This window comes from Thamnophis elegans, chromosome 3 (genome assembly GCF_009769535.1).
Source record: "Thamnophis elegans isolate rThaEle1 chromosome 3, rThaEle1.pri, whole genome shotgun sequence".
NCBI lineage: Eukaryota > Metazoa > Chordata > Lepidosauria > Squamata > Colubridae > Thamnophis > Thamnophis elegans.
In genome coordinates, this window is record NC_045543.1 from 95,297,240 (window position 1) to 95,319,752 (window position 22,513).

Genomic DNA, 22,513 nt, shown 5'->3' on the forward strand with positions numbered 1-22,513 from the left:
AATTAATTAATATGAAGTAACATAATTATAGCAGACAAATATAGCCCTACAATGTTTATTTTTTATCCGATATCAATATTACCAATGGTTTCACCATAACTATTGCAGTATATGGAAATTTGCCAGTCCATATAGAAAGAGAGGCAATTCTTCTAACTTTTAAACTTCAAACCTTTAAGCAAAATGTTTCTATTTGTACACTGGGTAAAATACTTTCCTAGAAGTAGTAAACCTAATGCTAAAAAAATAACAGTAACTATAGAACACAGAAAAGGTATTTAGAGAATCACATTTAGTGTTTAAATAAAGTATAGTATTAATTTTCCTTGGGTACTTCCCAACTCAAGCTATTTTATTTATTTACGGAATTTCTATACCCACCCATTTCAATTAGTGACTTTGAGTGGCTTACAGTTCTAATTACCAAATTTAATCTATTGCGTATCAAATTTAATATAAGTTAGTAGTCTTCATAATTAATTGATATATTCTTGTATTAACAGTGGAATCTAATGTTTAGAAGTGTTTGCAATTGAATGACTGACTGATTAATCCAGTTAAGTAAGTATAGGCAGGACTGTTAAAAAGAAAACCTGGATTAGTCATTACAAAACTTACCTTTGTTTCTGTCTCTGCTTTCTCCTATATCAGTACTGGTAATGGCAATTGTATCAGCTAATGCCATCAATAGCATCTGTTCCATCCTGGTAAGTCCTGGTAAGCTAGAATGAAGCAAGTGACGAGAAAGAACTTGGGCATGCTCTTGTCCAAAGTAAGTTGGATTATACTGAGAAAGATCAATAACTTTTGGCTTTTTGTCATCTTCATCTACTTCAATTGTAGTCAGTTCATCTGTATACAGGCTGGAATTTTGAAATAGATCCTCATAATTTTCATCAGTCACATGTTTGTTAAGGTTCTTTGGAGTATTTGACTTTTCAGTACAAGCATAGGAACATTCTTCATCAGCAGCAAGCAATGCATACAAAGGAAGCGGTGGAACAGAATCTATTTCTGTATAGTCTGTTATTACACATCTGTTAAATGTCATAGGGTCTCTTGTACTACTCCCACTAGCACAGATTGAGAGAGACCGATACCTTTTCTCATGGCAGGGGTCACTTAAAGCAATAACTTCTCCAGCAATGCATTTGACTAGATGAGATAAAATGGCCTTTGCTCTACGTACTTTCCCTAGATCCATGAGTTCCAAAAGTTGCACAGGATGATACTGAGGTAAAGTAGGACATAATGAATGAGCTGCTTCAAAAAGACCAGAATCTTCCATCTCCAGTGACAGATCAAATACAGATCGTTTCCCACCAAGTTTTTGAGCAAAGCTAGCCATGGATCGGGTTAATGTTCGCTTTGATGGGGGAACACCAGACGACTGGCTTTGTTTAACTAAACTTGTTATAGATGGTGTACTAACACTGAAAGAGTCTGCAGTAATGGGATCTTGCTTTGAAAATGGCTGCCATTGAGAATACACATGCATTTCACAATCCATCCCAACCACAAGGATGCCATCACGAACCCAAGACAAAGAAACTGGTAAAGGAGGCGACCCTTCTACTGATGAGACCAAATCGACACATCGTAACAGTATAAATCTAGATGTACAAGAGGTTTTAGCATTATCCCATACTGGCAGTACAAGCATTTCCTTAGCACTTTGTTCCTGTATTTTCCCAGCCAACTGACCAAACATATAAAGCTTTGAACCAATGCCTACTGTTAATATATGAGAGCCATCTTCCCTAGACATCCAGTCTAAATGAACCAAATGCTTTGTTCTGAATGTTAAGTTCTTATTTCCTACTGCCATTGAACTACTATTGACACTCAGCGAATCCAATGTTAGGTTTAGTTCATCTAAATGAAGTGTTTGTTCCAAGTTCCAACAAGAGCCTCCTGTAGATTCACATTCAAAAATGCCGACATTCACAAAAAAATCTTGAGAATTACTGTTTTGGGGTGGTGTTCGCTTGTATGCCACAGCTAAACGATTTGTATGAGCGCAGCTAATTTCAAGAGATAAACCAGACACTTCAAGGGCACTGCTACTAAGATGTCCATCTTCAATTAGCAATGGCCATTCTTCCCATACATACATACCACTGTTCTTAGTATTCTCTGGTTTGGATAACACATCTGTTTCTTGTGCCATTCTACACCTCCAAAACCTAACTTTCCCATCTGAGCAAAGTGTTGCAAGAAGATAAGGAGCTTGGCGGACTGGATAAATTGAAGAAGAACTTAAGTGACCTAAGATTAAAAAACAAAAATCCTTAGGATACTAACCAGAGGAAAAAAATAATTGAACATGATATTTTCAAGCATTTTTTTCAAAACCTAAGAGCAAAGTTTAGTGCTCTATAGTTTATAAACTGTTGTAACATGGTGTAACTTTTATAGCAGTTTAGTAGCTGTTTTTATATCAATTTTCTTTTGCTTTAAAATTACCATTAAGATTTAATAAAAACTCTGAAGAAAAGTTAGATGAAAGACTGTTAATACATAATTTCCTCCTACCCTATTTGTTTTTTTTAATTTACAAACCTGCTGATGGTTTAATGCTTACTATCTCCACTCCTTCTGGTAAATTCAGTTCTTGACTATAGACAATTTCTGAAGAAAGAACTAATTGGCTGGTGCTCTGAAGATTATCTCTGCAAACTTGATATTTCTTTGTAAAGGAACTGTGAAGCTTTTCTTGGTCCGGAGAAGAAGAATGCAGTTCTTCTTGAGATGTTGTTTCAGATGCCTTAGGTGCTATTTTTTCATCTACAATAATTGGGATATTTTATTTAATGTTTACTTAAAATACAATCTGTTATAATAAGTTTCAAGATATTCTGAAATTACAATAACTAAATTCTATGTTTATATCAACATATTTATTTTTCTACAAGTCATTAGAAATAAACAGCATCAGAGGTTTAGCCAATTGCTAAAGACAATATTTCATATTTACACGGCCTGCCTTTCATATCCAAAATATTTTTCAGGACATATTGAACTTTATATGGACTATGACCCCTCTTTCATCATGAATTCTTTTGTATCCAGCACAATATTCTATGCTGTAGGAATTAGGGAATGGATTTAGTGTCTCTATAGAACTCTTTCACCAGCTCTGGAATTACAACTACAAACATTAAACATGTTGACCTTTTCCATTAAGCTTAGCATTTAGTTCATGTCCTTCATTAATATTCAGGTTCAAGCAGAATAATTCTGACTGCAATGACAAAGTGAAATTACTACCTTATCACTACCTCTTTCTATATGGAAGTTTGATTGACACTTTTGGATTCTACATACTTGTAATATCCTTCTACTTTCTAATTCTTATGGATTAGTGCACCACCAAAAAGCTAGTGTATACATTGTCTATTTAGTCTTAGATACAAAAGAGTTTTGAAATATTTTACTTTATTAATAATTTGCCCATGTCTTTAGTCAAAATATGTAAAGATTATGAGACAATGACAAAGAACAGCTAAAAACCATAGTTATGTGTATTTGAAAAAGAATTAAGAAATTATAGAACACAGAACTGAGAAATTCAATAATAAATATTTAATGAATTTATGCTGCAATTATCAAATGAATACATTCTTCAAGAAACATAATATATACATTCTTATATATATTGTCAAATATTTAGAACATACCCACTGAGACTGGTAGGGATTTCAAATGTAATTTCCACATATGTAACAGTGAGCAGTTTTGAGTATATTCAATTACAATTAAATAGAATTTTTCAGAAAATCCATTTTCCTGATATCCTGCAAAAAGAAAAAAAAAATTCAGTAAAAGACAGCAATTAAAAACATCTCCAGGTTTTTATTATTGTGTATTATTTATTTATTTATTTATTTATTTATTTATTTATTTATTTATTTATTTATTTATTATGTTTTAGCTAGGTCTTGCAAACTGATTTTTAAAGAAGCTGCAGTTCTCTACAGTTTATAATTCAAAAGTCTTTTTGGAACTGGTGGTGCAACTACAGATATCAATGGGACTTAATGTTCTTTATCAGATTAGGTTAAATTTATCAGATTAACTTTATTAAACAGATTAACTTCATTAACCATATGAACTCCTCACAGATGGTTCATATTACTATGGTATGTTCTATGCATGGACTACTTTAAGGGTTTTGGAATATGTTTAATTTAGTCCAGAAGTCGAAGTGATTTGAGAAAGGCATTGCTGTAGCTGCTGGACCAATCAGTGGCAATCTGAAGCACAGGGTATGACTGCATTTACATTTAGAAGAAAATCAATTGTTCGTTCTTATTTATACTTTTTGGCTTTGACTAATGTATAGCACATGTAAGAGGGAGGAGATGATAAAATGACTTACTATTTCAGATTACAAACAAAATGCAACTTTAGAAGTTTCCCTCACAATAAATTGTTCATAAACATAAAAATAAGGTAGCAAGGCATCAACTAAAAATGGATATTTATCCTAGAAAGACAACTTTGTCCTCCCATCGAAATTCTTCTCTTTTAAACTCAAAGATTTTTTTAACAATGACATATTTAATTTGTAATAAAACATTCAATCCACTCTGCAATTCATTCAGCTTCAGAGCCGAGATGACACAGTGGTTAGGGTGCAGTACTGCAGGCCACTTCAGCTGACTGCTATCTGCAGTTCAGCAGTTCAAATCTCACCGACTTAAGGTTGACTCAGCCTTCCATCCTTCCGAGGTGGGTGAAATGAGGTCCCAGACTGTGGGGGCGATATGCTGACTCTGTAAACTGCTTAGAGAGAGCTGAAAGCCCTATGAAGCGGTATATAAGTCTAACTGCTATTGCTATTCTTCTATTTGGTTAGTCTCAGCTCTATGGATCTTTCTTTCTTGTTGGTAATTATTACAGTTTTATATAAGAATAATGTATTACATGTAGTAATATTTGCCAAACATGATTCTCTTTCTATCCTGTTTGAATAAAAATGAACTTAGGAGACAGGAAATCTTTGACAGATATTTATTATTATTAAATTTCTATCTTTCTGTTCCCACAGTGCACAAGAGAAATTGCAAATTATAAAATCTATAAATATAATTAAAATAATTAAATTTAGGCATAAAATGGTATATATCAAAACCTTCCCATGTCAAAGAACAGATAAAACAGATAAGTCTTATTTGTATTATTTCAAATTATTAATATTTTAGTGTAGAAAAGAAATGTCAGTATCTGATTATAAAATATATTAACGGTTTTACTACAAACATAATGCTGCAAGCAAAAGTGCTTATTACACAATAAATGTTACTTAAGATTTAAAGTGTATATGCTTTACCAGGATCAAGTAGTATTGATTCTTTTTCGGAGAATCTATTCTCAAGATTATTCATAATGAAATCTTCTTGAAAAACATGAAGTAGCTGCATTTTCTCACCATGCTAAATTAAAAACAAATACATTAATCTATTATACATAAATATAATAAACAGAGTGGCAACAATCTAAAAACAATAAAAAATAAATTAATTCATTTGTGATGTAAAATATTAAATACTTGGCTAACAATAAATAATTGGATAACATTATTTTTGCTGTCTTTTATTTGTCAATATTTTACTGAAAAAGTTCAAATAAAGCATAATGAGATAAAATAATAGTAAATCTTACCAGCTCTGTAATAGAATTCAGTTCTACAATGCAACCCGGTCTAGCTGTAGATTGCTGACTTATGATGTTAAAAAATTTGCCAACGTATTTCTGCAGTTAGTAACAAAAGCCAGTAATTAATTGTCATGCAATTATAATATTTCATTAATTTCTTCATTTGGAACTACTTACTCTATTTAATACAATTAGCCATACTATATTAATAGGAACTACTTTTTGTACCAACAACCCAGTATTTCCTTACAGCAACAAAAATTTCCTTACAGCAACAAATACATGATGTATTTGCTTGTTTTGTTCTGTTGTGTATGCAATGCTTAAATGAATCAAAATGGATAAAATATTTTGCATATCTTGGAATATTTAATTAGCTAATTAAATATAGATTAGGTAAAATGTTATTTTACCTTATAAAAACAAGGACAAACCATATTTTCTACTTTTTTTACTTGAATATAATCTGAAAGCTATAAAATATTTATTTATTTAAATTTATAGTCCCTGAACTCCAATGGATTCTAATAGTCATTAGGGTAGTGTTGGATATTCCAATCTTCTCCATTGTATTTTGTTTTCATGTTACTTTTAAATTTTTGTGAACTACCCAGAATCAAGCAACAGCAAAACTGAAAATATAAAATAAGATAATGTTCATAAATTTTAATTCCTAAAAAATTACTTCCTTCAAGAGGCTCTTGCCCAGAGAGAAATAATGTTAGAAAGAGAGAAAACTGGAGAGAGAAGGGGAAAAAAAGAAACCTTCAAAGCAGATTTTTATCAAGTAGTCTTCAATGAGAATGTGTAGTATCTTTAAGCTAGTGAGTATATTTGGAATTTAACAGTGATTTTATAAAATAGATCCCAGTACAAAATAGATAGATGCCAATACAAAATAGATGTAAGTGATTTCTGACCAAATCAGAAAGTATGCATTTAGTAGAAGGCAAACTGCTTACATTTCAATAAAACTTTATGGAGTTATTTTGGGCAGGGAGGTAGATAACCTTCAAAACCTTGGCTCCAGTCATTCATGAAACAATTTTAAAGAGGTAATGAGATCCATGTAGATCCCATAGAGATTCTTGTAAGTAAAGATGATACTGGTTGTTGATAACAGCTTCCTTTTGTATTTGTTCCTTTTTTGTATTATGAGGGAAAAAAATCAAGAACTAATAACCTGGTATCAGGTCATCTTCCCTTCTCTACATTAAACTTCCACTTTTGATGGAATTTGGAAATTAAAATTGAAATAAGCAATTAACTCAGGTACAATGTAACATATTTAACTTTATCCTAAATGTTCAACGTTTGTGAAGGCAGCAAATCATCTGGGAAATAATAATTAAACCCACACAACTGTTGATAATGATTACAATTAAATTTATATATGGTAGTTTTTAGTTCATAGTTTAAGCAATTGTAAGACTACTAATTGTCTTTTTGAAAAAAATCAAAATGTACTTTATTAAGAGTGTCTATGCATAATACATAAAAATAGAACACTGACATTAATTCTGCTAATAGTGAAATACTGGAAGTGGGAAATAAAAATTTAAGATTTGGCAATTTATTATCCTTGTACTTAGTACTTTTTATTAAATTTATTTCAGATATTCTTAGTCCAGAAATGATAACGAACATACTTCAAACATGGTGGTTTATAGATTATATAGTTCAGCAATAATACAGTATGGTTAAGATGCCTAAAATAATATACTCATGTAACATTGCCCAAGTCTCCATTTATTTAAACCAATCCTACTTGTTAGGAATATAGTCTAATGGTTGGGTTGGCAACATATAAATCATATAGCAATGCTGTACCTGTTTCTTTAAATCATACAGTAAAATGTGATTGGTTGCTGTTTTCTCAATCGGCCATAAGAGGGAGCCAGAATGACTGTTAGCTCTCTGTTTGTTAAATGCTGGGCTGATCTGATCTGAGTGTTTTGGAAGCTGGCTGTTAGAAAGTGCCGTGAGCTATTGTAAGTTTTGCAACTCCTAGCAAATTTTGAGTACCAGACTGTTTGTATGATTACTGGACTATGTTATTTGGATTATCCCTTAACTGAAAGACCTTGATGACTGTCTTATCTGTGTATGACTTGGACTGTTTGATGACTCTGATACCTCTATTCCCACGAAAGTAAAAGCCTATTTAAACTGCAGTGTCTCTGTATGCTGGTTTGTGTGTTCTCCAACACAACTTTCACTACGCTTCACTGAATGTACTAGCGCTCCCAACGGGGAGCTTACCTAACACTACTCAAGAAAAAGATATGGTAGTTTCTTCAGAAGTTCTATGATCCTGAGATTAGAAAATATTTCTCATAAATCAAACTTAATCTTCTGGTTAAATAAACAGAGATAGATAAATTAAATTTAACTGGCAATATCACAAGTCTAGTTAACTTACAGAAATTCCTGGATTTGATAGTTCACAGAGTAGCTTTTTGGCATCTATTATAGCTTGATAGAGTCTTAAATGTTGTCCATCACTCGCAACAAAGCAAGCACTTGGTGAATTACAGTATGCACCTAAAGACAATGGGAAAAATATAACTCTTAACAAAAAGAATTCCAATGTCTTCATCCTAAGCTTTTTTTTTTAGATATGAAGAGCTTAATAAAGGCTATGTGTTTGTACATATCTAAACATGCTTCAGAGAGGCAGTTTAAAGGAGTTGCTGAGAGGTATTATGTAAGAATCCCCAAGAATTTCTTGTAAATGTTGTCCAATCATAGTATGTTTTCTATAATCTATATATATCAATTATAAGGAAAAAACGTACCTAAGCAGTAACTAGGTATGAGGCAAGGCAACCATGCCACATTTGAAAAAGCAGATACATGAAGAGAATTTATTCTTGCAAGCTCAGAAACTCCACCAGAAAAAGACAGTGGGCCAACTGGATCAACTCTCCAGAGGATAAGTTCACTGTAAACAGCAGTAAGATCCTGAGATTTGCAGGCAGAACTTTTATTTTGATGTTCTGGAGATGCCTCTTCTGTGCTATCAAGAACTGGTATCCTCACTGCATTGTGATGAGAGGTTGTGAGTAGCAATGGAAGTACTGAATGGCAAGCCAAGTCATTAAGGTGGAAACGATGTCCACAGTATCGTGATTTGTGGCAAATACTGAGAACATTTGAAAAAGCAGATTCCTCTGCAAAGCTGACTAGCCATTGGTTTAGCGATCCATCTGCATGCTTGGAAATCATCATAACATTTGGGGTGAAGATGCTTAGTTTTACATTGTTGGGCAATTTGCTATGACCTGAAGAAATTAACATAGAGCAGGAGCGACCAAGGCTAGTAGGTTTTTGTTTGCCTTGCTGAAGAGCAAGGTCAACATTTTTTGTACAAGCATACATCACTATACTTCTGCAAAGTGAATTTGCATCACCAGTAGGAAAGGCAACAGGAATCCTTGAAACAAATGACACCTAAAAAGGAGAGAGACAAAAAGTTCAGAATCAAGTCAAGCTTCCAAAACAATTACATTTTTAAATACATAGTACCTGGAAATTTGTAGTACCTGTACTTGACGAAACATGCCTGGTTGGTATTCATCTAGCCAATCGACATGCCATACGAGCAATGATCCATCCATTGGATGAATACTAAATAGCATATCTGCATTTTTATTCCATTCAGTTAGTTGTATTTCAATTTCATGATCAATAACAGCTGAAGACAAGGGAATGGAGCTTGAATTTAAAACAGGTTTTTCACCAGGAAATTCTTTCTGTTCTTGATTTCTTCTCTGTTCTTCTTTACTGTCATCAGTTTCTAGTAGAATTATATTTAAAAAGTGAATAGATCTCTATATATAAAAACATACTTAAATCTTAGGGTAAAAGACGTTTTTTCAGCTTCTCTGAAACAATCCAGTGAAAGACATCTCCAGAAATAACTATATAATTTAAAAAGTTACATTTCATTCATAAAATCCTTTGTTAGGCTAGTATTTGTTTGCACAAAGAGACATGCTATGTAGGAACTCTATTGAATTTTTATTCATAACTGTATTCGTTAACAATTTCCACCTCTTCTAAGAACCATCTCATTTGCTTTTACTATATGACCAGAATCCTAACATTTTCAGGAGAGCCAAAAAATGCCTAGGCTCATTTTATAAGCATCCCTATAAGTTCTATAAATGAATAATTCATAAATGTTTATACTCCCAAGGTCATAAGACTATGTAAAACACAAAAAATATTTCCACATTCTAAAATAGGCAGTGTACATGAATCGATTCATTATTCCATGAAGCCTGAAAACAATGAGAGAAGATAACATTATGCATTTTACCTTCATCAGATCTGAAAGTCATCTGATTAGGTTCTTCAGTGCTGGCTTCTGAGGAAATATGCTCAAAATTTCTTTTAAACTGTTGTAAAAAAACTTCCATTGATAGCGTAAAATGTAATTCTTTATTATTTAGCCAGTGCACTACAAAAGGACCACTTTTTTCTTCACTTTCATTAAGACTCAGAGACATGATAGAAGGGAGCAAGGGAATGTCTGCAAACAAAAATACACATTCTGTTCAGAAATACACATTTAAATTATTTTTACATTTTAGACAGACTGTGGCACGACAAAACCGCGCTTGACTAAAGCGCCCCCGATTAAACCGCGTCACTGACGTCATCAACAGGGTGACAACAGCGAGCGCGGAGAAAGAAGGGCGCTTTAAATAGTGCTTTGAAAGCAAGCCGATTCAAGTTAAGGTAAGGGTTAGGTTTAGGGTTAGGTTTAGGGTTAGGTTAAGGGTTAGGGTTAGGATTAGGTTTAGGGTTAGGTTAAGGGTTAGGTTTAGGGTTAGGTTTAGTGTTAGGTTAAGGGTTAGGTTTAGGATTAGGATTAGGTTTAGGGGGGTTAGGTTTAGGGGTTAATTTTAGGTTTAGCGTTTACAGCGTGCTTCTGTCTCTGCGCTGTTGTCGCCCTGTGATGACATCAGCTACACGGTTTCGTCGAGCGCGCTTTAGTCGAATGCGGTTTTGTGGTGGAACCAAGACAGACTACTTTAGAAAGGACATATACAGAATTAAAGGACAGATAATTTTCTTTAGCAGCAGATTAATAATCAGTAATTTACCAGGATACTCAGAACTAAGTTGCCTCGAATTTTTAGAAGTAGAATACATAAAACATAATTTATTTTAAAAAATAAATTAATTACCCTGTTTCCCTGAAAATAAGCCCTCCCCCGATAATAAGCCCAATCAGGCTTTTGAGCACATGCGCTAAAATAAGCCCTCCCTTGAAAATAAGTTCTCCCTGAAAATATTTGAATGCAGCAGCAGTCATGAGATGACCATGCTTGTGCCCTCCTACAGCTCAAAAATAATAAGCCCTCCCCGAAAATAAGGCCAAGCACTTATTTTTGGGGGGGGGGTCAAAAGAAAATAAGACCCTGTCTTATTTTCGGGAAAACATAGGACTAATGTTACACATATTTGCTGGTGCAACATTCTAGAGGGCTTTTAGAAGGATCTAATTAAGCCAAACAATGTAAAATTTACAATTTCATTTAGTATTTTGCAAAGAAAGAATATACTGATATATTTACATCTACACATTTTGGGTTAGGTTTTTAATAGACGATAATGCTATAATGACTCTAATTAACACTAATTACCTTAAAAACCAAATTGTTAGTATTCTTCATATGAAACTGTATGAAGATTTATAACAAGTTACTGAATGTTATGGTATCATTGCTACAAATCACATTTATATTTATTAATTCCTCTTCAGGCAGCGTGCAATATATGAAACTAAAAACATCCATAAAATCACAATAAAAATAATTCACAATAAATGCAATCATAAATACTATTAATAACTACTGAACCAGTAGGAAGAATTTTCAAAGCAACATTTTGAATGGTTTTACAACTTTAAAATTATATCCTCTTTTCAGCACAATTTTGGCATCTATAAACATTATTGTATAATATGCTTTATAGAGATAAATTTAAATTGAATCTACTTATCCTAGAATTAAGTTTGCTTATTTTTGATCACCTGTGGCTGGATTGATGCTGGCAGCAATATGGAAATGGCAAAGTGCATTTGACTGCAATGGGTTGTTTCGATGAACTACATGAGGGTCTTGCTGATGGGGCAAGTATCCAGTATGTGCAAGTGCTATTGATCTTCTTCTTCCTCGTCGGAAAGGTTTTAGATTTAACTGTTGAGACCAGGAATATATGGTTCATATGACATAATGAAATGAAGAAAAACATTTTCTACACGTCTGTAGAAAACAAAAGCCCCTTGATTACATTTAAATAGGATTAGATAGCTACCTTTCATAAAAATACAGATAAAAACTCATTTTCAAACTAAATGTTCAAATCAGAACTTATCAATTATTAATATCTGGTAGATGTCACTTCTTACCTCTAAAGCATTTTTCATGCTTTCTTTGCTAGAAGCATTCCTCTTAAAGTTATTTAATTTCACTGGCTCAGGCCAATTGTTATATCCATCTTCGTATAAGAGGCTATCATTAGGCAACAGAGTTTCTGCCCAGAGACGGCATATATTGTCTTTGCAGCAGGTCAGCAGTACATTACACACAGCACCACTATAGGAAAGAAAGCCAAGTAAAGCAAAAAGAAAATATAAATTTCAGAAAGAGGATTGTTGAATTCTATTCAGTATTATTGCAATACCACATACTTTGATTTCAATTACATTATTTTGGGCAACAGATGCTTAAAAATCTCATGGAAACATTTTTAATACCGGGTTGCAGTTTTTTAAATATTATTATCATCATTATTTCTATTATTCATTAAACATAAAACTCAGTAAAACCAAACATTTAAAAATGTATCACAAATATCATTAATTGGTGTTGATGGTTGATACGGGTTGCTGCCAGCGTCCTAAGTATCAACCAAGTATCTCCTTAAAATGCACGATGTTCTGAGTAGCACAGTTTTTTGCAGTTCCGATGGCATTATTGCAGAAAGCTGCAATTTTTTTATCTATTCTTGAACATGGTACTAAGTGCCCTGATGACAATGGGTATCACTGTTAATTATTATTATTGCTGTTGTTGTTTTATTATGAGATAACCTACTCACAGGGATATATAAACTGGTTTGCACACCATTCAAAAATGCCAATAAAAAAGCTAAGAAGAAAAAGTTCAGATGAACAGGGATTGACACCAGACAAACAATCAGGCAGAAAGCAATACCCTAATCCGGGAATTGGCAGGGCGATCTACTATATATTGGCAGAGAGTAAACTTCACACTCACTGGCATTGCTGATATAACCCAGTCAGGTAATAAAACGTATGTAAGCAAACAACCAAGTTTAAAGAGCACCAAGAACTCCACAGTTCAACACTGAATAATATATATTCTTTTCTAGGGAACCATCTGTTCCTTAATATCTTTTAAGAGAGTAGAACTGAAAGTAACTAAAACAAAATTCTTCATTGTAAAGAACACAAAGTGAGTTTTAGGTTGCTTCTTCTGTAGCCAATGTTATATTCTATATTTAAAATTATATTTCCAATACTAGTGAACACATTAACTACATATATTATCAATAACCTTGTCTATTAAAATTATATAGGTAGTCCTCCACTTACAACCCAAACTGATCTGCAATTATGTCTTACAAACATAAGTCATGTCAGTCATTAAATGGGTCAGCACATGGCTATGCCCAATTTGACTATTTTTGTGGCCATCACTGAAATAATCATGAGGATTGTTAAGCGAATGCTGCGGTTGCTAAGCAAGACTATTGTTCACATTTTTTCTGGGGGGAAAATGTAAAGCACAGTCACGTGACCGTGGGATGCTGCAAATGGCTGTGAATGTGGGCCAATTGCCGAGTTCTCAAAATGCCATCATGTGACTGCAGGGGAATGTTACAATTTTGATTCTGGATCCTAAGTAGCCCTGAGGAGGTCTGTTGTAACTTTGAACTGTCACTAATTGGCCAGCTGCAAGTCAAAGACAGGGTCTTATTTTCTTTTGACCCCTGAAATAAGCGCTTGGCCTTATTTTGGGGGAGGTCTTATTATTTTTGAGGTGCCGGAAGTGGTGAGTGTGGTCACCTCACAGCTGCTGCTGTGTTGCAATATTTGCTTATTTTAGTGCATGCGCTCAAAAGTCTGATTGGGCTTATTATCTGCAGAAGTGTTATTTTCAGGGAAACAGGATATATTTTTGGTAATTCTAAGAAAACTATAAGGTATTAAAATAAGTTTCACATTAATTGATCTCAAATGTATAATTAAATCACATTGGTTACAATCAATGTTCCCTTTAATTTCTCATATGCTGTGTGTGGGGAAAAAAGTTACAAAAATAACAACTATTGTGTAACTTGTGTGTCCTGAAACTCAACAGAAGTTGATTAAACCTTTGTTGGAGGGAAGATGGAAATTAATTAAACCTTTTTTTTAAAGAGGAAGATACTTTTTCATATATAGGAAGCTCTGGAGTTGTGCCTGACATATTTGAAGCTGGACTGGAGCTTCCACTCAGTCTGCACTGAGGAGCAGCTTCTGCCTAGGAGCTTCTACTTAGTCTGGACTGAGGTGACACCAAGCAATTTTGCTGATGCAATTAAACCAAAGCAGCAAGCTTGTATAGGACTCCTCGTGAGCCATGAGTTTTATGGTGCTTAAATTTATTATTACTAGGAAATAATTTAATGTTCTTTGTGCCTGTGTGCATAGGTTTGATAAGTAATGTTCATGTGCACAGGTTCATATGCTAGACAGAATATAAATTACAATATATAAACCATATACATCAAAACTTTTATTTATTGAATGTTATTTAGTTTGTAGCTATTCTTACCGTGGCATATAGTTGCTTGTTTTTCGCCATGAAAAACCGTCGACAGATCGAGGATGAATCAGATAAATAAATGAAAAACTGAGTTCCTCCATTTTGCTTTCTGGTGTTGTATGTTGTGATGCAATTACTGATTTCCAGCAATCAGTGTTATACCACACCTTTACAAGACAGTCATCCTGTACAATAATGAATAAATAATTCATACATATACATGCATACATGCATACATCTGTAGCTTCTACAGAAGATTTTTTTCAATTGTAACAGTCATAAATTCACTTATTTTTTATAACATGAATTAGTCTGTAGTTCAATTCAGTAACATTCCTATTTATGAAGGGAAAATGACAAGGAATTACTTAGATAAATAATCCACATTTAAGTATAGTAATTGGAACTGGAATTTCTATTGCTAAGCAATTCAACTGTAAGCACAAAATCATTTAATCACATACCTGAATCCCCCTTGCTGTTAAGTAGGGATTGTGGGTTGTTAAGAAACAACTTTCAACTTCCCACAAGCAAAGTGAATGCACGTGTACATGTATACATATTACATATATTATGTACGTATGTTATGCATTTATATACACACACACACACATGGACAAAATCTGTAGTGGTCCTCAATTGATTTATTTTTTCTGCTACTTTATTGCCAGCTAAAGCTTTAAATATATTAATACTAAAATCATTTGCCATTATTATTATTATTATACAATTGTATCACAGCGGCCAGTTGTTTCGACGGATTTGGCATTGGTTACTAGTCGGGCCTAACTCAGGGGCCTAGAACGTTGTAACGTATTTTCGTAATATGCGTGCAGATCCTAGCAGTGCTGCTTTTTGCATTTGACTGATGGTGATTTTGTCAATTTTTAACTGTTTTAAATGTAATTCCAGTGCTTTTGGAATAGCACCCAGTGTGCCAATTACCACTGGAATTACCACTGCTGGTTTGTGTCGTTGAATTTCGATTTTTAAGTCCTGGTATCTTGCGATTTTTTCATGTTCCTTCCCGGCGACCCTGCTATCACCTGGTATTGCGATGTCTATGATTGTGACCTTATTTTTCTCAACCAATGTGATGTCTGGTGTATTATGCGCTAGTATTTTGTCGGTTTGTATACGGAAATCCCACAAGATCTTGACCATCTGATTTTCGGTGGCTTTTTCAGGCTGATGTTCCCACCAGTTTGTTGCTGTTTTAATATTATAATTTTTGCACAAATTCCAATGGATCATTTGTGCTACTGAATTGTGCCGCAATTTATAATCAGTCTGCGCGATTTTTTTTACAGCAACTGAGTATGTGATCAACAGTTTCATCAGCTTCTTTGCAAAGTCTGCATTTGGCATCATCAGAGGATTTTTCGATTTTGGCCTTAATGGCATTTGTGCGGATAGCTTGTTCTTGCGCAGCCAGGATTAGTGACTCTGTTTCTTTCTTTAATGTACCTGTTGTTAACCATAACCAAGTTTGTTCACTGTCCACTTTATCTTTTATTTTTTCCAGAAATTGGCCATGCAGTGCTTTGTTCTGCCAACTCTCCATTCTTGATTTTATCACATCTTTTCTGTATTCTTGTTTTGTCTGTTGGGCCTTCAGTAGATTTTTGTTCTTTACTTCGATTAATAGATGTTCTTGACTTTCTTTTAAATAATCAGCCAGTGCATGTTTTTCTTCTTCAACTGTTTCCTTCACTTGTAATAATCCTCTGCCACCTGATTTTCGGGGCAGATATAGTCTATCAGTATCACCACGTGGATGTAAACTGTAGTGCATTGTCATTAGTTTCCTGGTTTTTCGGTCCAAAAGATCCAAATCAGCTTGTGTCCAGTTAACTATACCAGCTGTGTATCTTATAACTGGTATTGCCCAGGTATTTATGGCCTTGATTGTATTTCCACCATTATTATTATTATTATTATTATTATTATTATTATTATTATTATTATTATTATTATTGCTATTTCAAAATATTGATGTCCTACACAAAAAGTTGATACAAATTGAAATGAAAAATAAAGTACATCATACCTTTCCTGCAGTAGCAAAAAATTCTCCATCTGGTGAAAACATCATTAGATGAACTTGAGAAGCGGTTCTATAAAAAGGGAAAGCATGATAATTGAGATTTAAAAAGCTTAATAATTTGTTGTGACAAATTTGTTAAGACACTTTTTGGATATAATCATTTTTCCCATCAGCATAAATACTGCTTCTAATTCGGACATACTTAAATGTCAAACTAATCTACTTTGAAGGAATTTCTTTCATATTTTGATGTCTGAATATGTGGACAACATAACTAGAATTATGATCTAGCCTACCACATGGCCTTTTGACTCATCATGAGACCATCACAGATCAATCTATAATCAATTTCATCCACCCATATATCTTGGGTGCATCTTGCTTATTTTAGCAAACCAAAGACAGTTTATAGGTAGTCCTTATTTAGCGACAATTGGGAAAGGCAACTTGGTTGTTAAATAAAGTGTTGTTAAGTGTGACTATGCTTATCATCTTATTTCAGCTTTCTTTTGCTTTATAGATTTGTAACAATCATAAAAGCAAGGATTGATTAGAAAGTTACTTTTTCATCATTGTTTTTACTGTGAAAAGTCACTAAATCAGGCAATCACTAAATGAACACTATCTGAATCAGGTGGAGTCGGAGAGGATTGAAAACATTGTGATGAAGCCCTCCTGCCAGCTATAAGGGATGCAATGACCTGTATAATGTTGAAGATAGTCTCTCTGTAACCAATTATTTCAATCATCTCTCAGTCACAAAACAGCAGCTTTTAAAGAAAACATTCTTAAGAACAGTATCTATACTGGCAAATGTTCTTGCAAGTTAAGAGATTATCTCAAGTCTTTTCAGACTCAGTTCATGAATTGTTTGGAAATAGAATCAGCTTTGGCTGGCATAACAGATGACTTCTTGCAGGAACAACACAGAGGGAATGTGATTGTATTAATCTCTCAGCACCTTCTGATACTTAGCCATTATATTCTCCTGGACCATCTCTATTTGTCAAAGATTGGAGCTATGTTACAGTAGTCCAACTCCTACTTCCAGTATCGTCAGAGAAAATATAAATACTGAATAACTGTATGTCTGTATCTTGACAGCCATAGCATAATGTGGGTTGACAGAAGACATTACTTAGTTTCTGATGGTTTTTAATATTTATGTGAAGCTATCAGTACAAAATGTCAGGTCTTTTGCAAATAATGGTTATCAAAATGCTGGTGACATTTGGGTTTATTTATTTATAAATCTAGACTGGGATAGGCTGCATTTTGATCATCTGTTTCTGCTGTTACAAAACTCAAACAACTGCAAAAATTGTGAGGTCTTCCTGCTTATGCCAAGATTATACTCTGGAATATTCTTCTTCCTTGAAAGTTTAAAGATTCCTACTGTAATATCTTGAGTTACTTGTTGAACCTTTTTATCTTGTCCTTTGTATTCTTGTAAAGTATGTTGGATCAATAGATTCTCTTAGGGCTTTCTTCCTTACCCATCCCCAAATTTCTAATGGATATTTTGTATCGTTATCATCATCATCATTACTGTTGTTGTTACTGTTGTTGTAATTCACTGCTTTATATTACTGTAAAAATGTTTTATACATGTATTTGGAGATATTACAAAGGCTAAACTATTAGTATTACAGGTTAAAAGATAAAATGTAGTTTTTCACTGTATTTTCTAAAATGCAACACATACTATCTTACACTAAACCAGTGGTTCCAAAGTGGGCGGTGCTGCCCCCTTGGGGCGGATGGATGACAGGGGGGCACTAAGAAGCAAGGGGGGGCAGCAGGGGGGGCGCGGAAAAAAGATTGTGTATTGTGTTGGCTGCAGAGGGCGTCGCCCCTAGGTTGGTAGCTTCCCCTTAGCTAATTCTCAGATGGAAAGGAGAAACTTGCCGAGCAGGACTGTTTAAAGCCCATTGGTGCAGGCACAAGGACGAAATTACCCAAACAAACCTGGAAATAGCTGCAGGTTTCCCTTTAAGCAATGTCACCACCCTCCCCTCTAATCACCGCCTTCCTCCCAAGAGAGGGACGCGCACCACTTCAATCGCCTGCCCAACACTGCCGGCATCTTAAGCAACTGGCTTGGCTTATGAAAAGTTTTTTTAAAAAACGGTTGGTTGGGCAGGGAGATCATCCACAGTATTGTTGGGGGGGAGGGAAACCCCACCAATCGAATTCTAATTGAGAGAGAGCTCTTTACCACTGGTTTAAAAAACGGTCACATATTTCGTGCCATCCTTTTCCTTTGCATGGAGACGCTGCTGGGTAAAAGTAACTGGGGGGAATGATGAGCAGAAGTGCGGTCGCTCCCTTTTGGTGGTGTGGATTTTGGTTAGGGAGGTTTTGATTACTAGCAGGAGGGAGCTCGCATTGCAATCTTCCGTTGCTAGCCTTGGAAATACGGGTGTTCAACTCACGGGAGCTTTCTTTGATATAGGTATAGTATACTATATGTATATATTACAGGAGTCCCCACACTTGGCAACTTTAAGACTTGTGGACTTCAACTCCCACAATTCTCCAGCCAGCATAGCTGGGAGTTGAAGTCCATAGCTGTCTGGAGAATTCTGGGAGTTGAAGTCCACAAGTCTTAAAGTTGCCAAGTTTGAAGACCTCTGGTATAGGTTCTCCTGCTTGAACAGGGGGGCTGGACCAGAAGACCTCCAAGGTCCCTTCCAGCTCATTTATTCTAATCTAAAGCTTATAAAAGCTCCATTCAATGCTGGTCGCAGGTGGATTTTCTTTTAGGATATGTGTTTAGTTTTTTAAATATCCTCATTCCCATCCTCTCTCTTTGCGGAATTACTAGTTTTGAATAGTTGGTTCGGTGAGCAGTTTAGCCATTGAAACCACGTAAGCATTTAAAGACAGAATGTCTGTGTCGTGCAAAATAATTGGCAATCTGAAGGAGATAAGATTATATTGTATGCCTTTGTATGTGTGGATATGTGCACACATAAATTTTGCAGCAGGGTTAACAATGACCAGAGCACCTCTTGGTTAGCATAGCCAATAAGAAACTTGGCCAATAATATTAAGGCAAGTAAGAGCAATTATCTGTTCATGGTTGCTTAAAAAAATGACACCAGAGATTCTTGCCATTTTTGGACGGGGACTGGATGAAAACAGTAATACAAATCTTAAAATTGAGATTTTTTTTTAAAAAAAGGAAAAATAATTGTACTTCAGTTTTGCTTAGATGTGTGAAGTGAGTCAACCGTTTTTGCTATTTAGACCACCAAATTTTAAAGACTATGCAGAAGGGGCTTGGAAGGGGTTAGTAGCAAAGCTAGTGTTGATATTGTGGAAATTAATGAAACTGAAAATTACAATGATGTTATTGCAGGGATGTGACTATCCAGCTAAAGTTGTTTCTCTGACATTCTAAGACTTAGATGTCTGAGTGATATCAGGATCTTTTTTTGATGGAAATTCCAGATTGGGTGATAAATCCATTTTCAGATACTGAGGAAGATGGGGTAGTGGAGGAACAACTCATAGAGCTGTAAAATGACATTGAACTGAAGCCAAAGTTTAAGAAATCGTAGCAAGAGTTTTGGTTACAGAAAGAAATTTCTGATCGCTATCCTGCACAATGGACAGTGGTTAAGAAGCTCCTTGTTGCGTTTCCAACATCATATTTGGTGGAATGTGGCTTCAATGTTCTCTCCAAGCAAAGAAATTGACTCCACGTTCCTGAATGTGCTGATTTAAGACTCCTGCTAAGTGACTTAAAACCAGACCTTGGGAAACTGGTATCGCTTCATCAAACCCATCCATCACATTAAGAATTTACAAAACAGTGAAGTAGTTACTAAATTTTACTGAGTTTACTAAGTTACTAGTTACTAGTTACTAAGGTTCTTGATAAACGACTATCAGACTTTGAAAACTTGGTATCACTGGATCATGTTCAAATTTTTTTGTTGAATTAACATTAACTAAAAAGGTTTTTAAATTAGATTTTGAATAAATGTGCAATTAATTGTTACAGTTTTGAATTTTACTGTTACTATCTTCCTTCCGTCGTGCAAACCACCCAGTGACATGACCCCCCAGCCACACCCACCAAGCCATGCCCACAGAACCGGTAGTAAAAAAAATTGAATTCCACCACTGGATGGGGGGCACTCAGGATCAGTTTGTAGCACCAAGGGGGCGGTGGACTGAAAAGGTTTGGGAACCACTGTACTAAACTATAAATCAAATATAAAAACATAATAATGTTTTAAAGGCAATATTTTAAAGGCAGTAAGGCAATTATATATTTATTACTTGGTCTGCCAGATGATTCTCCAGTTCTGAGTATCAGCTTTTTCACGATTTTCATCTTCTGACAGATTTTCAAAACTGACATTAGACCAAAGCTGCAAACAACTTGAACTAGTCAATAGACGAGAACCTATATTTTTCAAATTAAAAAGCACAGATTTGTTTAGCTTAACAGATAAAAATTCCATTATGGAATTCAACATATTTAGATGAAAAATTTGAAGTATGTACTATAAAACCATGGAGAATACCATACAGTAGATAAAAGTTAGATAGACAAACAGACATTAAAAAAAAAACCTAGCAAATGAACATCACTTTAAAAATTATTCCTTTTTGTCCCATAAAAATGTTTGAATTGTAGACTGTAATCAATTACATGAAATGTGAATGTCAATCTCTATTTATATTGGTCACCATTTGGAAGAAAATAAAAGATAAGTTGGTTCTGTGACATTTGACTGCTTTAACTGTACCACATTCAATTATATTTAATTTTTAGGTGCCTTATAATCAGTGTAACAATGAGTAAAAGATTACTTTACATGAATATAAAAATGAAAGGATGCTTACAAAATTGAAATACTGATAGTAATACTAAAATTCCAATATATAGTATACAAGATGCCACTATAAGCGAATATATATTAAAATAATTTAAACACCAACTTATTTTATGGATATATTTTTGCAATCTATACATTTAACTATTCCTAATAGTCTCTTTCCTTTAATCAATCTTCTAATCTAAAGTATCATAAACATTTAAAATATTTAAATAAATAACACTCTGGTGATTAAAGCACCAAGCTGAAATGAATAAATATAACAATCAATTTACAAGACAAAAAAAGGAATATCAAAGTCTTTATGTAGAGAGGTGAGGAAAGTGAGATAGATCTGAACTAAAAACTTTGAATAATGGAAAATGAACACATACTTCATAAAGTAGTAAACTGCTTCTGGTAATTTTTTAACTTGTAGATTTTAACTTTTTCTTTTGTATAGCTTTATATATTAGAAGAACTTTTTTAATTTATAGAACTGGGGGAAAATCTCAAGTTGAAAGTAAGCTAAAAGTAAACAATTAAAAGCTATGAATACATATATGCATGTCTATGTGTGTGGGTATTATGAGTGTATATTCTTGCCTTGCTTGGATAATTTAAAGCATCTGGAAATATACTGAAAAGTGACTAGAAATGTTTAAAATAAAACTAGATCAGAGTGAAACCTAAGAAAGAAGTATCTTTCCTTACCTGTGGGATCCCAGGTTAAATTATGCACAACATGTTCCAAGCAAATCTGATCTGAATTCTGCCATTGATAAAATAATCCCTAAAATCACATAAAACACAAGGTGAAATCCTTAAATATAGCATGTAATCTGTTGAAAATGAAAAATTTGTAATAAATCTAACAGAATTGTTTTTTTATTAAACCAGAATACTGATATGGCAAAAAATGTTTTGAAACATTTGTACCTTTTTAAAACAACATTTAGCATAAATGGAAATAAAACTATGTATCTGGTTAGCTGTTATTATAGAAAGAAAAACACTAAAACCAAGTTTAACAAGACAAACACAATAGACCATTGATGTAACAGGTATCACACAAACATATTAATCTATTCCACAAAACAAACCGTATTAGGAGCAAAGTT

The 22,513-nt window shown here is 34.0% G+C and overlaps 1 protein-coding gene across 1 annotated transcript in view; it reads right to left on the reverse strand.

Moving 5' to 3' along the window:
- DMXL1 (Dmx like 1) overlaps positions 1-22,513 on the reverse strand; it is an 80,694-nt gene that overhangs the window by 45,872 nt on the left and 12,309 nt on the right. The window contains exons 4-18 of the mRNA XM_032212789.1: positions 22,107-22,185; positions 20,851-20,977; positions 16,561-16,627; positions 14,520-14,695; positions 12,086-12,272; positions 11,708-11,873; positions 9,986-10,198; positions 9,207-9,460; positions 8,460-9,114; positions 8,084-8,205; positions 5,668-5,757; positions 5,336-5,438; positions 3,681-3,797; positions 2,563-2,787; positions 619-2,268 (exon numbers count right to left, since the gene is read on the reverse strand). Coding sequence (XP_032068680.1) covers positions 619-2,268; positions 2,563-2,787; positions 3,681-3,797; positions 5,336-5,438; positions 5,668-5,757; positions 8,084-8,205; positions 8,460-9,114; positions 9,207-9,460; positions 9,986-10,198; positions 11,708-11,873; positions 12,086-12,272; positions 14,520-14,695; positions 16,561-16,627; positions 20,851-20,977; positions 22,107-22,185 — 4,231 coding nt within the window. The remainder of the gene's footprint in view (positions 1-618; positions 2,269-2,562; positions 2,788-3,680; positions 3,798-5,335; positions 5,439-5,667; positions 5,758-8,083; positions 8,206-8,459; positions 9,115-9,206; positions 9,461-9,985; positions 10,199-11,707; positions 11,874-12,085; positions 12,273-14,519; positions 14,696-16,560; positions 16,628-20,850; positions 20,978-22,106; positions 22,186-22,513) is intronic.